The sequence below is a fragment of the Antedon mediterranea genome, chromosome 7 (assembly GCF_964355755.1).
Source record: "Antedon mediterranea chromosome 7, ecAntMedi1.1, whole genome shotgun sequence".
Classification (NCBI taxonomy): domain Eukaryota; kingdom Metazoa; phylum Echinodermata; class Crinoidea; order Comatulida; family Antedonidae; genus Antedon; species Antedon mediterranea.
The window spans coordinates 1,033,945-1,051,707 of NC_092676.1; the positions used below are offsets into that span (position 1 = coordinate 1,033,945).

Below are 17,763 nucleotides of genomic sequence, written 5' to 3' on the forward strand. Positions count from 1 at the left end.
GAATAATGGGTTCTGCGCTTGTCAATTGTGCTATAGTAACCAGTTTTATCGAAAATAAAAAGGTCGAAAAGTTGCCATTTTTTGGAAAAAATCCCTGTACTATAGTACAGGAAAATTTTCAAAAAATGACCGATTTTCGACCCTTTTATTTTTTGACATAAATGGTTAATATAGCATAATAAACATGCGCAGAGACGAATAATGGGTTCTGCGCTTGTCAATTGTGCTATAGTAACCAGTTTTATCGAAAAATAAAAAGGTAAAAAATTTGCCATTTTTTGGAAAAATTCCCTGTACTATAGTACACGAAAAAATTCGAAAAATGACCGATTTTCAACCCTTTTATTTTTTGACATAAATGGTTACTATAGCATAATAAACATGCGCAGAAACGAATAATGGGTTCTGCGCATGTCAATTGTGCTATAGTAACCAGTTTTGACATAAATGGTTAGTATAGCATAATAAACATGTGCAGAGGCGACTAATGGGTTCTGCGCATGTCAATTGTGCTATAGTAACCAGTTTTATCGAAAATAAAAAGGTCGAAAATTTGCCATTTTTTGGAAAAAATCCCTGTACTATAGTACAGGAAAATTTTCAAAAAATGACCGATTTTCGACCCTTTTATTTTTTGACATAAATGGTTAATATAGCATAATAAACATGCGCAGAGACGAATAATGGGTTCTGCGCTTGTCAATTGTGCTATAGTAACCAGTTTTATCGAAAAATAAAAAGGTAAAAAATTTGCCATTTTTTGGAAAAATTCCCTGTACTATAGTACACGAAAAAATTCGAAAAATGACCGATTTTCAACCCTTTTATTTTTTGACATAAATGGTTACTATAGCATAATAAACATGCGCAGAGACGAATAATGGGTTCTTCGCATGTCAATTGTGCTATAGTAACCAGTTTTGACATAAATGGTTAGTATAGCATAATAAACATGCGCAGAGGCGACTAATGGGTTCTGCGCATGTCAATTGTGCTATAGTAAACAGTTTTATCGAAAAATAAAAAGGTCGAAAATTGGGCATTTTTGGAAAAAATCCCTGTACTATAGTACAGGAAAATTTTCGAAAAATGACCGATTTTCGACCCTTTTATTTTTTGACATAAATGGTTACTATAGCATAATAAACATGCGCAGAGACGAATAATGGGTTCTTCGCATGTCAATTGTGCTATAGTAACCAGTTTTGACATAAATGGTTAGTATAGCATAATAAACATGCGCAGAGGCGACTAATGGGTTCTGCGCATGTCAATTGTGCTATAGTAAACAGTTTTATCGAAAAATAAAAAGGTCGAAAATTGGGCATTTTTGGAAAAAATCCCTGTACTATAGTACAGGAAAATTTTCGAAAAATGACCGATTTTCGACCCTTTTATTTTTTGACATAAATGGTTACTATAGCATAATAAACATGCGCAGAGACGAATAATGGGTTCTGCGCATGTCAATTGTGCTATAGTAACCAGTATTGACATAAAATGGTTAATATAACATAATAAACATGCGCTGAGGCGACTAATGGGTTCCGCGCATGTCAATTATGCTATAGTAACCAGTTGTATCGAAAATAAAAAGGTCGAAAATTTGCCATTTTTTTGAAAAAATCCCTGTACTTATAGTACAGGAAAATTTTCAAAAAATGACCGATTTTCGACCCTTTTATTTTTTTGACATAAATGGTTACTATAGCATAATAAACATGCGCAGAGACGAATAATGGGTTCTGCGCTTGTCAATTGTGCTATAGTAACCAGTTTTATCGAAAAATAAAAAGGTAAAAAATTTGCCATTTTTTTGAAAAATTCCCTGTACTATAGTACAGGAAAAATTTCGAAAAATGACCGATTTTCGACCCTTTTATTTTTTGACATAAATGGTTACTATAGCATAATAAACATGCGCAGAGACGAATAATGGGTTCTGCGCATGTCAATTGACATAACTGGTTAATATAGCATAATAAACATGCGCCGAGGCGACTAATGGGTTCTATGCATGTCAATTGTGCTATAGTAACCAGTTTTATCGAAAAATAAAAAGGTCGAAAATTGGCCATTTTTTAAAAAAAAATCCCTGTACTATTATATAGTACAGGAAAATTTTCGAAAAATGACCGATTTTCGACCCTTTTATTTTTTGACATAAATGGTTACTATAGCATAATAAACATGCGCAGAGACGAATAATGGGTTCTGCGCATGTCAATTGTGCTATAGTAACCAGTTTTGACATAAATGGTTAATATAGCATAATAAACATGCGCAGAGGCGACTAATGGGTGCTGCGCATGTCAATTGTGCTATAGTAACCAGTTTTATAGAAAAATAAAAAGGTCGAAAATTTGCAATTTTTTTGAAAAAATCCTTGTCAATTGTGCTATCATAACTATATATTTATATCTCCTAAAACGCTAATCGTCGTTAGACATTGCGCGTCTCACTTGTGTTCGCCACTCAGTACGTTTTTGAGCAAGCATGTGTATATGTCCGCGTTTGAAAAGTTCTGTTTCCTTTTTTATGTTTGCCATCCATGTTGTTTTTGGTCTTCCTTTTATATTTATATACTCGTATATAAATATTATTTGTTTGTGTGAGTGTATTATTCTGTTATAAAAAAGGGAGAAAGAATAAAACATCAATATAATATTAAGGTTGATATTTGTTGATTTAGCTAGGCCTAGTATACAATGAATCAAATACCACACACAATGTATATATTGTCTTTTATTTTCCCTGCCAAACCCAATAAAACACAAAAAGTATAATAACGAAAATCAACTTAACACTAACAATCTAAAATGTGGTGCCGCTTCTTGTAATACAGTATCTAATAATTGTAAGTTATAGTAAAAACAAATGCATGTACAGTATATAATAATAATGATATACTATTGCGAACATTTAATATTAAAAATTAATTGAATAAACTATTTTGGATGATAAATTAATTATTACAGATTCGTCAGATTGCGCGTACAGCATTAGTGCAGATTGCGCGTACAGCATTAGCGCAGATTGCGCGTACAGCATTAGTGCAGATTGCGCGTACAGCATTAGCGCGCGCAGAGATTGCACGCAAAGCTTTAGCGCAAGTTGCGCGTAAAGAATTAGCGCATATTGCGTGTAAAGCATTATAGGAAAGGTGGGGGGGGGGGGGGTGGCGGTTAAGTGTGTGGAATATCTGTGCTTTGTAAGTATATCTCATGGTAGGCTCGTTAAGTACACGAAAGTGCCTAAGTAAACGAGTATATAAATACATGTAGCTTCCTATCAATTATAGAAGTACTAATATTAGCATTATTATACTTAATATTAAATGTAATATTATTTTAAACCATTTCCATAATACATAAACATAATTTATATCTATAAATTATTTGAATAGATGCGTTAACAAAATTTATAGTAGAATTTAAATTGAATAATCCCAGGCTTAGATCAAAACACATTTACGGCTTTGTTAATAAATCATACTCAAAGTCTGAACAATATTTATAAAAAAACTAAATAAACGAAACGTTGTAATGAAAAAAAATCATGTAACCAAATAAAGGTTTATGACAAATAAATTAAGGTTATCAATATTATCAACAGGAAGTAAAACAGTTTTAACTGTTTTAAATATTTGCTTTCACTTCCTGGAAATAAATCACATAAAACATTTATTCTAATTCATTTGAAAGTAGTTCATATATTGCACCATTTTGGAACCTAAATCACACATAGTAAAGCACAAGTTATAATATAAGGAATGTCAAAAATAATTTAAAAATAATTCCGGTATTAAGTCAACTTAAGTACACCAGAACAAACAAAAGACAATAATTATACAAGTATAGCCTCTTTTCTTTTTTCTGTTGTTCCAAACATTTTAAATTTGATAAATAAGTTATACTAGAAATTATAGATAACAGATAGATACCGAATAAATATAAGAAACAAATGTTATTAATATTAAATTACAGTATAATAAATTATATTATTAGAAAACATTTTTATACAGTAGTAACATTATTTGAATCAAATGGTATTACATTATAAACCATGCCAAATGATTCTACTGCAGTTACTGCAGGAGAATCATTTTGAAATGATTCCTTAGGAAGGAACTTCAAGGTATACAGTTAATTGTATTCATCTTCTCTACTTTATTACTACAAACTAATAACAGTAAATTATTAAATAATTGGAAATATTTCTTAGCATTTTACTTGAAAATTGAATGGAATGATTATTTTGTTACAAAATATAAAAGAAATGATGGCGATAATAAATAATTAAATATTAATGTACTTTATAAATGTTTTACCTCCACTGTGTACTGGAATAATTTCTTTAATCAAAGTAATAAAAAAGTCAATAAATATTGCTTGTAATAAAATTCAAATTAAAAAAAAAATATTGATATAATAAAACAAAGTTGCAAGCATGTTAAAAAAATGTATGAAAATTAAATATTTTCTTGATTAGATGACACCATAAAGGTGTGCGATTCGTTCCATGAATTCCATGACGGCGTGACGTACAGTTTCGTTCTTTACCTGACATACTAACTGATTAACACACGGGAAGACTATTGGCAAGATACTCTGGAACTGGAGATCTGGTAAAAGCTGAAGCAGTTGCATTAAAGACAGGATCATGTCAGACCAAGACTTCAACAGCGCATCGTGATCCTTCATTATCGACGACTTCTGCTCTAGTTTGATTTTCTCCTGTTTACGTCGATCATCCGATGACATGTGTTCATTCTTTGGTTTTGTCGGCTGCTGAGTGTATTTCCATTCTTTGTACGTTGCTTTTTTTACGAATACGGATCGCGAATGATGAGTCTTTCTCTTTTTGTATTCCTGCATCAAACTCTTGATTGTCTTGGTCGTGGCTAACGTGTAGATCTTACTGTCTTTTGGTGATGAAGGTTCATCATACATCTCTCCTTGTTCTGGAGTCGACTCGTCTAGCTCGTTGTGTTTAATCTTTGGGGTCCACTGCGATGCAAACAATCTCTTTGGTTCGCCATCATGGTAATGAAAATAAGGATCTCGTCCGGCTGTCGACTGTTCTGGAGATTTAGGTGCAACGAAGAAGAAGAGAGGCACTTCTTCCTCCTTCTTGTTTGAGGTATCTGAATCTTTTTCTGTGTGGAATTGTAAGTATGAAGCAATAATATCGTTACAAATGCCATATAACCTTTTAACAACCCACTCATAATTTGTGTTGTCTTCATTAGGATAGAAGCTCAGGTCACAGTTCAGATGTAAGCTTTCAATACTACTCTTTACACTTGGGCACAGCTGGATGGAAGATGATTGTTCACTAGAGGTAGAAGTTGTACTTCTTGTACGAAGTCTTGGTGATGATTTTACTTCAGCATTTGTATCTTTGACATCATCTGGTTGATTGTCAGCGGCATCACTAGAAGGAACCACATCTTCATCTCCATACAGAGGAAGGTCTGGTTTGGAACGATGAGAAAGTTTGTTCACAATGCCTTTCACAAGTTCCACATTCAGGTTGTCTTTTTTGGCATGGTGACAGAGTTCAAGAAGTGTGTGACTGTAGAATGTGAAGCTCATACACGCTTGGTAATACATATTGACGGCAACATCCAGTTTGGCAACTTTCTGTAGAAGGAATTTCATCCCAGGACGGATGTTAAACTCACAAGCCGTTTGGTATGAGTCGACAAAGCATTCCAACAACAGAGCTAAGTTCTTAGGAGAAAGGTACGGTAGAAGTCCTGGTAAAGAACTCTCACCAGTGCTGACGTTGCTAGATCCATTAACAGAGTCGTGTAAACTCAATGTAGATGACATACTGCCTTTGGCAATAGCTTGTACCTCATTTTCTGTCTGGCTCTGTGCTCCATATAACAAGATTGTACCCAGTGTTTGGATCAGCAACTGGTGTGCCAGAAGGCCAAGGACAATATTTCGATAGTGAACTCTAAAAAAAAAACCAAAATCATCTCAATGTAAAATAAAAAACAGGACATGTAGGATAAAGCGGACACTAAAAGTGTAAATGAGGGGGAACAACCTTTGGCTTGCAGCCTAGTAACTGAGTTGAGTTGTGCACAGGTGTGGACATACTTTAGGGGTTATTTATCAATGTATATTATTTTTTCTTCTATGGTAAAAATGATCTGGGTTTAAACGAGAAATTTGAATATTACACCATACACATAAAGTGTAGATTGGCAATAAAATATATTTTATATGGAGATTGTCAAATGGAACGAGAAATGAGTCATATGACCTTTTGTTCTAATAAATGTTTTGAAGGTCAAATTCACGGTTTATGATTTAGGTTTATTTTGGTAGCTCAAAATGACATATTTGATAATGTACAATTTGGATACATATACTGTAATAAAAGCAATGCTTGTTTGAATTAAATATTAGGAAATAATCCTGAATTGACATATTTGCAAATCTAAAGTTTATTTTGAGAACATTTATTTCATTTTCAATCAAATATAAAGTTTTACTTTAAAAATACAAATATAATGAGTGAGAAAAAGCATGACTTTCTGGCTTTTTTTCACTTTATCGTTTTGATTGAGATTTTTACTTTTTAATTGTTTCTTCACTGAGATCCAGCCACAGTATTGCCATTGTTTTTCAATATTTTGCCTTTGGATTTGTATAGTATAATAATGATTTAAATATAGAACACAATCGCAAGTGAATTTATTCCAAAAATCAATTAAAGATAACATTATTCATGTAAAAAACAGATGAATTCTTACCTTGTATGAATAAGGTCCAGTTTCATTGTCGTGTCAACCTCCGGAGGATACAAGATAAAGATGAACGACCGGCTTGATTCCTCGTTTACGTCAAAGTTTGGACTTCGTTGACATTCAAGGAGAAATACCTGGAATACATCATTAAATATAAACATTAAATTAATTGCAATAGATACTAAGTATACTATTTTCATTTGAGCACATTAAGTACGTACTTACAAGTAATTAATAAAGATTACCATTACAAAGTGATTTTTTTATTCAGGGTTTTTGATATTAAACTTGTAAAATTGTAACTACTACCCTCTGGACATATACACACTAGGATAATAAAATTCCACAAAACCATCTCATTTTATAATATTTCATGGTTTGTTAAAAACTTTTAACTTTGGCAGAGAGAACTTGTACAAAACTACCTTAAGATTCTTAACAGCTGTCAATCCTTTCAAAGAACATATATTCCTGTTTAATCATAATGACAACTTTCCAAGTTTTAAAATGTGACTGACCGATGAATTCCAATTTCTCAAATTCAGATTACTAAATACTAAATGTCATTTTTCTATCAATAAATCTATCTACATAAAGTTTTCGTTTGATAGCGGACAGAAGCTGTTGATTTAGCATACATGTTATTTTAGTCATCAACAAAATGTTCTAATCTAAGTAAATTTAAACATACAAATGAATTAGAAAAAGTTGTAAATTCAGAATTTGAAAATTTTAACATGATTCAAAGTCTTTTCTGTAATCATGGGCTTTTAACGGGACAGGTAGGGATAAACAGAATTAGCATCTTCATGTTACAACTCCTAACCTACATTTCTCATTCATTCCCAAAAGCAATAGGTCAACGGAGGTCAATAAACCAATATAATCTTAACATCAAGTATTATTAAAATTATAAAATGATTACTAATTAAATAAAAAACCATATTTTATTATATAAAACACAAATATTAATTATTAAAATTAGAAAATTATTATATAATTATAAGATAACAAATCATATTTTATATAATAAATCAAAATTATTGAGAACCAGAAGCTGGAACTCAAATTAAAAACAATAAGAGAAAATAGATAGTTCTTTGATGCACAATAAAAATATATAAACATCATAGTTATTTTTATTACATTTTATTTTTAAAATAAAAAACCAACAGCACATCCACCACTTACAGCATGAAACAGAAAACAAATTACAACTCAGAAACATTTAAACTACAACAGAACAGATTAAGACTGGAATTAAAAATGTCAATATGGGGATGGGCCTGGACTAAACTATTATAAGATAAATTTAATCTACTAATGTAACCATATTTAAGTACATTGACTCTACTAACGAGAACACAGAGGAGATTGCATAGAATTACCTGTTGTGCTAAGTGTTGCAGCCTAAAATAGTCCATTGGTTTAATATCACGCCTGGCTGCTACTTTAACTTGTCCAACATCACCCATGAAATCATCCGAGCCTGGATGGAAGCACGCCATCAAGCGCTTCAAACTATGTAGACTTGTCTCTACCGCTTGCTGCATTCCCTTACAGGCAAACGTCCACATTTCGTGGGTCAAAATAGGACCGGCACTTAACAACATGTGCCTGCAATTGAAACAATAAAATAACTCAATAATAGCACATGCAGATGTTAAATAGTGATTTGTAGATTTTAAAAAGAACAATGTTTTAAGTTCAATTAATTTGTTTTAAATAATACAGTTTGAATACTTTGGTTGGCATGGTGTAAGCTCTGTCCACACTATAAATCACTATATTCATGGAGGGAAAAATAAAAAAAATTTCCTCCATGCTATATTTAAGTGACAAAAAAACATGATGATATCATATCACTACCATATTTGGGCACATCATTTATGTCAAACTAGTTTGATAGTGAAGACAGAAATTTAGAAAAGTAAAACATGTGCTTAGAAATCATACATGCTGTGGTTAAAAAATGTCCATTTAACAAACCTTGGGTTTAAAACAACCACTACAAATCTATTTTTATTAAACAGTAAACTTGAGGTTCATTAATAATAATATAAAACACGTGTTCCAGCGATTTTGAAATTCACTATTTATGCACTTTCAAAACTTTCCCACTATGTTAATCACTATAATAGTCAATGTGTTTAATTCTCCAGATAATAAACATATTTAATGGGTTGTCAAGGCTCTTAAACTGTATTCTATTTATGGATAATTTTATTGGGATGTGTTACCTGATACATGAACAGCCAAGCCTTGATACCGCTTCTGTTGTTTGTCCAATACACTCTACCAGCAGATCCACAAGCTGTTTTATCATCAGGTACACCCCATCTAAACAGCTGTTATTCTTAACAAAATACGAAATCAAATCAACTATCAAATCAGTAGTCAGACCACAAGCATGTTTGAAGTTTGCGATACTGGTGTCCCAAAACGACGGCGATTGTCGTCCACGTCGTACCCACGATTGCAGCATTGGTAGGAGTAAATGAGAGATTGAGTAAACTGCAAATTGTGGACCTAAAATTGTAATAAAAACAGACATCATTTAGTTACAGTACACCTCAGAAATATTAACTAAACTTTGTTAAGCATTATCATAATTGATCATCATGATTATTTTTATTCTTATTATGGCTTTTATTTTCATACTCTTTGGCAAAAAAAATTGAATTGCGAGTTGATTACAAAAATATAAACATTAATAATTAATTTCAAGGAGAAAAACTTTGATACAGTATATAAAATTTAACAATATTATTATACAGACTAAAAAACATTATAATACAAAAGCACAAATCTCATTGAGGTATAAACAACCAATTATTTAAAATTCATTATAATTTATATTAAAATATTTTTCTTCCACCTCTCCATGTTGTAGAGTTATTTTTTATTTGAGAAATAAATGACCTTATATACCAAGTCTTTTGAACATTAAATCACAGCAGAAAATCTACACATTGTGTGTTTGTTTTTCAAATATCTTGGAAAGATATCTTTCAATAAGCTATAATTCTTGTACAAAATGACAGCAAACATTAAACTGATACTACACACCTGAAAAACAAGTTAATTTGTAAAATCGCCAGCTTGCTTGTAAAACTCATTGACATGTGACGGATTAACTAACACTCACAAAACACATATATAAATATTTCAAATGTGATCTCGCAGCAACATTTACTTATTTACATTTTTTTAAATGTCTAAAGTGACATTGCACTCAGACATATTGACATATTGTTGTCTGTGATCATCTTTGATGAAAAACTGGATGTGTTACTGTTATGTATTGAAATATGTTTAGGTTTGTTAAAAACTTAGTGTAATGTTATAAAACATACTGTTATTGGCATACAATGTTAAATATTAATTAATTAGTGTTTAATGTTATTAATGAATGTTAATGTCTTGACACATTGTAAGCATACATTTCTATTTAATCAATAAGGAACAATCTGTACAAACGTTGATTTTATTCATGTATACGATTTTTGAGGAGGAAAAAAAAATTACTTTAGATACATAGGCTTTCACACCAACATACAATCATTGAAATGGAATACAACTCAAGATGATTTAACCCTAGCATTATGGGGGGGGGGGGGGACTCTTAATCTCTGAACAGATTTGTAATGTTTAATTGACACACAAATATCACAACATATTGAACACAATCATTTTAATGATGTACATTAATGTTAAACCTTAAAGCTATACTTATAGTTAATTTAATTTAGTACATGATATTAAACCTCAATGACATAACTAACGTCACCAAGTGACAAAATGACAGAAGAGATGTGAATGGTGATAAATGCCTAAAGATATCATAAGACAATTTAAATCCATTATTTTTTCTGAAGAATTAGAAGCTCTTCATATAAACTAAACTTTTTATGAACTTTTTTTTTCTTTGTGTAAAAAAACATTTTTTAATGTAGACAATATGTTTTTTCACTTTTTTAATATGCCATTTTAATGTTTTATTAATTCATTTTTGACCAAAAATTGGATTGAAAAAAAAATGTATCTAAAATGTAATTTAAACTAAAGCAAAAAATAGTCAAATAGTCCGTCAGACAACAAGTTTTTGATTAAAATTCATCGTTCATTTTGTATTTTTAGAAGTAAAATTATGGAATATTTTTCTATGGAAGTGATTAACTGAAAAACTGCAAAATAACCTATACAAAGTCTGATTTTATTTATACATCTTTAATTCTTATCCTGTCACAAAACAAATATTTCAATTGTTTTGAAAGAGAATGAATGAATAAGAAAATATTTAATTCTAGAATTAAATATTAGCTATGTAATTGGTGACTATCTGTTATAAAACTAAAACAACAACATTTAGTGGAGTTGTAGCTTGGTGGTTCAATTAAATTAAATTCAATTCAATCAACTTTATTGTCAAACTCAAGAATGGCTTGAAACTTTGGCTGAAAGTACACATATTAAAATTGTCTAAAAACATTGTCGCACAAACAGTAAAAAAGAATAAAATCACATAAAACTGAGAACAAGATGTCATATAAAAAGTTAAAAGAGGGCACAAAAAATACAATGCGCTTGCCTTCCAATCCCAAGGTCCGAGGTTCAATCCTGACCTAGTGCCAGGGTTGTATTAACTCACAATTCTTTCAACTCCACTCCCTAAGCCTCAAATGAGACTTAGTTTATAAGCATGATAAATTATTAAATAGTTTATCCATCCTGTAATTGACGCTGTTGGATGAGTATGAAATAAAAAATAATAAAAAAGTTTAAAGTATGTACGGTTGATGCTCTTTCAACTGTTATTCCTAAATAATTTTAATGTGAAGTGATTCAAACAAACACATTATTTGTAAACGGATTATATAACCTTCATGTTTATTTTCTGTTAATTATTATCAAATGTTTTATATTTGTTTTTTGAGTAGCTTATTTGTTTGCTCTGACCTTTCACATTTCAAAAGCAATTTATCGGTTATAATCAAAGCGAGAGTTTTGAAACAGGTGAACGGAAACAAAACATAAACAAATAGTTGGTTTCAGGTGTATAAATACTGCTTTAATGGTGGCGCCACCACTGATTTTTATTTTATTTTTATTTATTCTCTCTTTAAACTGAATTGCATTTTCAGTAACATATTACTGCTTTTCAAAATGGTCCAGTTACAGAAAATAAAAGCAACAAATTAAAAATAAATGAGTATAATATTGTAGGCGCTGTATAGCAACTTGGCCCCAGCTGGTTATCTGCCAGTTTTGACTTAAATGTGATCATAATTTATATCTGGGCATTGTTTCTTTATTTATTAATTATGTAAAAAAAAAAAGAAAATAACAATAACAACAACAAATGCTTTCCAATTTTTGGTTGATTTTACAATACAAGAATCTCTAGCACATAGAGGTACTACACAACTAGACAGTCAAATGAAATGAGAGTCACTATAGAGCTAGTTTCCATAGCGTCCTTAAAAATGTAACTATAATAATATTAATAATGGGCATGCTCACTGAAGTCTGGATGTAAACATCAATGTTCCTATTGTTACATGTACAGTAAATTTATGGTATTTTTTTTCAGAGTAAACGATAAGATTATTATCTACAGTTTTTTTTTCAATAGTTATTTTTCTTTTTTCATATTATATTATTTTATTTTTTATAGTGTACTGCTTCTAAAATAAAAAGGATGAAATGAAATTTGGAAGAATAAAATATTTACCTGGTGTTTGATTGACTGATCTTAGAACCTCAAAAAGCAGCTGCAAAGTCTGCGGCTGATAATGTCTTGGACAAGTTGTAACAGAGCCAGTTAAACCTTCCAGAAGAAGGAACCAGACACAAATGATCCCGCTTTCATCATCGATGTCCTCGATGCACACTGGTTTCAGAAGTTCCATTTCTTCTGGTGAATACACGATCTTAGAATCAAGAACAACAAACGTCTCGCTCGATCCAAGCTCCTGGATTGGAGACTCAGAGGGCGGGCTTAATCCCTTAGTACTCATTTTAATGGACTGTGAGCCTCGGAATGATGGTGACGTTGGCATGTTGTAGATAGAACTAAGGATCTTATGACATCTGTGAAGGTAGTCTAATGCTGGTAGGCAGAGGTCAACAGCCTGAAGAGTCGTGCCGACACTGTAAGCGCAATTTGTATCTGGTTCAACTGTAAAAGATTGTATACAATATTAAATTTAATTATTACATAAAAAAAACAACTTTATTCAATTATTTAAAATATATATTGTTCACAATTTTATCATAATGTAGTGCAAAATATAAAAAATATATATATGCCATTAGTATTCACAAATTATATGTAAATTAAAAAAAACATTGAGCATAAAATGAATGTGTTAATTTCACTTCACTTAAAACAAAAGGCATACTTCAACAATCACTATCTGTAATTTAAGAATAGATCAATATTGTATCATAAAATTGCAGAGAGAACAAACATTAAATGATAAAAAATGTACAATATTAATTACATAATTATCGTCAGCATGAACATGTTGACGCAGGCTGGATTGCGCAATGGGAATTCAAACCCCCATGATGATTACAACCTGTTAAGCTTTGTCTACACTATCAAATTTTATGTGACAAAAAAATGTGATGTACCCATATATGAACATGATGATGTAATATGTCACTACCATTTGTGGGCATATCACTACCATATGGCCACATCACACTTTTTTGTCACATAAAGTTTGATAATGTAGACAGAGTTTTAGTAGCCATTGTGCTTGCTTCCTTTAAGTTTGACTTTTCCAGAGTGTGTAACTTAGCACTGTAGTATGTTACTTTTCTAGAATTATGTTTGTTAAAGCAAATATAAATGTTACACAGGTTATGTATTGTTATTGAAACTAGCTATTATATATGTTTAAGTAAGCCGGAGCTTAAGGTGTGGATTACACTGTTAAGCTCGCTAAACTAAATGACAATATTTCACTCATTTTAGTGATGGATACTGTCACAAATTGGCAACTAAAATCCAAAACTTTGTGTAATGAATAGTGAATTGTATTAACACAACACAATAAGGAAAGTCAAAAGTTCATTTCAAACAGACAGCACAAACAAAAATGAGTTTTTTGTTAACATTGTTGAAGAATTGGATTAGATTTCAGGATTTTGAGGAGATTTATCTTCGTTAACTTGTTTTGTTCCAATCAAATTTAGACTTTACTAAAACATTAGTATATAACATATGTTGAAGAAATTGAAAATTTAAAAAAATTCTGTTTTTTCTCCTTCTATCATTGTTTCTATATCTTATGGCAGTCTTAGTTATTTCTTTGCTCTGTAGCACTTTCTTCTGCCCATCTCGTTCAGATGCAATAGGTAGAAGTGATGACTAAGCAATGGATAAAATATTTAAACTTTTAGCTAGCTGCGTATATTAGTAAAATAACTCAATTCACAAACCCTTTACAAATTTCAAACATATTAAGAATAATCAGTGCAAGCTCAGGAGTATGAATATCTGACTGGTGATCTGGGGGTCAAAATTACAACTCCACTCCCAAAGACTTGTAATAAAACTTTGTTTATGTAGAGCATCTTGTGTATATGTTTGTTTTGTAAACATTTGAGGGTCCCTAATGATCAGAAATTGCTGGATGGATCATCCTCATTAAATATGGTAAAAAAAACAACAACAAAAACCTCAGGGTTAGGACAAACTATCTGATTAAACTGACGCAAATCTACTTTGCAGTAGTTAAACAATTATTCAGCATAGTTATTAGTAAACCATCCAATTACCAATTAAGTGTAGACTTAAGTACCCATCACCTTGCATGCAGACACACTTAATGTTACCTGAATTCACTAAAACAAACTCATCATCTGTATCTAAAAGAGGCTCAGGTTTGACAACAAAATACATTATATTTCCTAAAGGGTATTTGGAAAGGAACAAATATTAAAATAATATGCATGCAAATAAAAGAAGAACACAAAACATGAAAGTACATACAGTGCATTACTATGTTCAGCTTTTAAAGATATATTGTCCCCCTGAATAATGTTTAAAATTATTGTTTTTGAATATGGCATTTTAATGTCACATAATAATTATTCAAAAATTGGATCGAAAAAAACATTATCTAACTGAAAAAACTGTAATTTAACGGGAAAAAAATATTCAAATTTAACTGTTTATTCTATCTTTTTATAAGGGAAATAATTATTCTTCTTTCGTTTTTTTTTTCTATGGAAGTACAGTAAATAACTTCATTAAAACTGCAAAAAGTCTGATTTTATAAAACTTTATTTTTCATGATTTTGGGGGACAATACCTCTTTTAAGAAAAAAAGTCACTAATAAAACAAATTTCTAATTGTGAAAGTACATTACAATATGATTGCATTCATGATTTCTTAATTTAGCTTTTTTTTTAAAACAGGCTTTCATGAAATTGAGACAACTACTAACTCAACTAAAAAATAAATGGTATAAAAAAGTTTTTGACCTTTGACATACCTGGGCCTTTGACAAACTTCAAAAGACATAAAATACAGTCAATAGCAGCATTTGAGAACACAGCAACATTCTCTGTATTCAAGAAAGCCTCAAAAACATCAAACACAGGAGCTGTTGGGTGTTCTGTCCTTTCGCTTGAGTCACCATAACCGGTATCGTCCATATTTTCAAATTTCTGTCGATGAACACGAACGGCACGCAATGTTCCAAATAGAGGGCGCCATCCTGATTTGATATTCGTGTATGATTCTTCTACTATTTCACAAATTGATGTTACAACCTGTAGAAAATAGATACTGATTATGTAATGTAATTTGTAAATGTAACTTTGTGGTATTTTTTTTGGGGTTTTTTTGAGAATTTTTCTTTGATGTAAACAAGAAGCATGCACATGATTGCATTATTATGTAAAGGGCTTTTGAACATGATTCTTCCACGAAAAGGGCACTACATAAATATACATATGTCCTAGGTCGAGACAAAAGCTCCTAAATCATACCTGGTCCTGAACGTCTTCATCGCAAAGTTCAAGACGCAAAAGGCTCTCAAACGGTTTGAACAACGACTCGTTGAAGTTAAAATGATGCAATTCAGATTTGTCAGTCAATAGTTCTGTAAGGACGTCATGGATAGATGCGATAGCTTTCTTGGAAACATGACGATCCTTATGACAAGCCACCTGAAACACAATAAACATCAAATCAATAATATTGATAAAGTAAACAAATATTTCGAATTCATGACACATTCACGGAAATGTAATGTTTCCCGCAATGCAGATAAAATATGATGATTTTGCTATAGGCACTAATAATGGCGTAAATGATAAAAATGTTGATATTTGGACAATGATTTAGGATTAAGTTCTGTCTACATTATCAAATTTTATGTGTCAAGAAAATTTGATTTGCCCAAATATGGACACGATGATATCATATCATTATCATATTTGGGCACATCGCACTTTGTTTTGTCAAACTAGTTAATTTTGATAGTGTAGACAGAGTTTTTAAGTATGAAGACATTAAAAGTAATGATAATAATAATAATAATAATACGAATTTATAACGCGCCAATTCCAGCAGTAAATAATCGAAGGCGCGGTGTATGAGAGAGCTCAATCTGAAAGAAAAAGATGAGTTTTCAAGGCAGATTTAAAGGCGATAGTAGACGAACATGATCTAATAGAGGCGGGTAGGTCATTCCATAAGCGAGAGGCAGCAGAAGTGAATGTGCTTAAGCCATATGTTTAGTGTTAAAAGTCGGAATGGAAAGGAGATTTTTTTAAGACGAGCGAAGGTGCCGGGAAGGTATGTGAAGAGGAGAAGGTCAGAGAGATATGAAGGGGATTTGAACGTGATATTAATTACAAAATGTTATCATTTTGTAAGGTCTTGTTATCGTGTTATACTGTATTTAAACATTATTATTACAAAAACAAAAGGTAATTTAATGATAATCTCACCTCTACAAAATGTGGTGCTACTATATTCCAAGCCTGCATGATATGAAGCAAAGGCCGACTCCTACTCCTGCTGCAGCGTAGCATAACATCAGCCATCTTGAATAGATGTAGCGACGTACTAGAATAACACGTAGTCTGTAGTGACTTGCTCGGTGACGTTGGACTTATGATTGAAAACTCGTCATCTTTGGCTACGCTGCTGAACAACTGCAGCTGTGACGTAGCACGTAGTTCTCGCAAAAATCCAAGTAAAGCTTTTAGGTTCAAGTTTCCAGCTGCTTCTTCAAAAAGTCTACAAACAGAAATTAGTTTTTTGATCAGAAAAAGACTACAAATTTTATAGAGAGATCAAGTGGTGTACATTTATTAGCGTTTTTAAGTGTTTAAACTTTATGTTGCATCCAACAGCAACTAGTCAAAAAGATGAGAATTTTAAGTGTGTGGTAAAACTCAAAACCTGCATTCACTAGAAAATGGAAGGCAACGAACAAAACAAGTCACATTATAGAGTTCGTAATTCACCCAATCTACTTTGCTTTAAATTAAACTTAAAAACACACTTTTTTCACAAAGTTTTTTGACCTTGCTTTACTCTTACACTGCACCTTTGATAAATTTCTGAAGTAGCGCTATATAAATTTATGTTATTATTATTAACAATAAAGGACAGAATGACAAATCTTGTAAACAATGTTTATGAGGCCATGCGTTATGTATGTGTATGACTATAGTTAAACATAATAAATGAAAAAGAGGATTATAATGATGATGATAATGATGATTATAATGATGATAATGAAGATGATAATAATGATGATTATGATAGTGATGATAGATGATAATAATGATGATGATATAACACTGATGATGATGATGATAATGATAATGATGATTATAATGATGATGATTATGATGAAGATAATAATGATTATGATGATAATAATGATGATGATGATGAAGATGATGATAATGATGATTATAATGATAATGATTATGATGAAGATAATAATGATTATGATAA

General features: G+C 31.2%; 1 protein-coding gene across 1 annotated transcript in view; it reads right to left on the bottom strand.

The window, feature by feature from the left end:
* Positions 1-2,748: 2,748 nt before the first annotated feature.
* LOC140055612 (brefeldin A-inhibited guanine nucleotide-exchange protein 3-like) overlaps positions 2,749-17,763 on the bottom strand; it is a 33,253-nt gene continuing 18,238 nt past the window's right edge. The window contains exons 18-25 of the mRNA XM_072100950.1: positions 16,743-17,034; positions 15,777-15,956; positions 15,278-15,557; positions 12,501-12,947; positions 9,007-9,295; positions 8,155-8,383; positions 6,773-6,900; positions 2,749-5,967 (exon numbers count right to left, since the gene is read on the bottom strand). Of these exons, the coding sequence (XP_071957051.1) occupies positions 4,488-5,967; positions 6,773-6,900; positions 8,155-8,383; positions 9,007-9,295; positions 12,501-12,947; positions 15,278-15,557; positions 15,777-15,956; positions 16,743-17,034 (3,325 nt within the window). The 3' untranslated portion in view covers positions 2,749-4,487. The remainder of the gene's footprint in view (positions 5,968-6,772; positions 6,901-8,154; positions 8,384-9,006; positions 9,296-12,500; positions 12,948-15,277; positions 15,558-15,776; positions 15,957-16,742; positions 17,035-17,763) is intronic.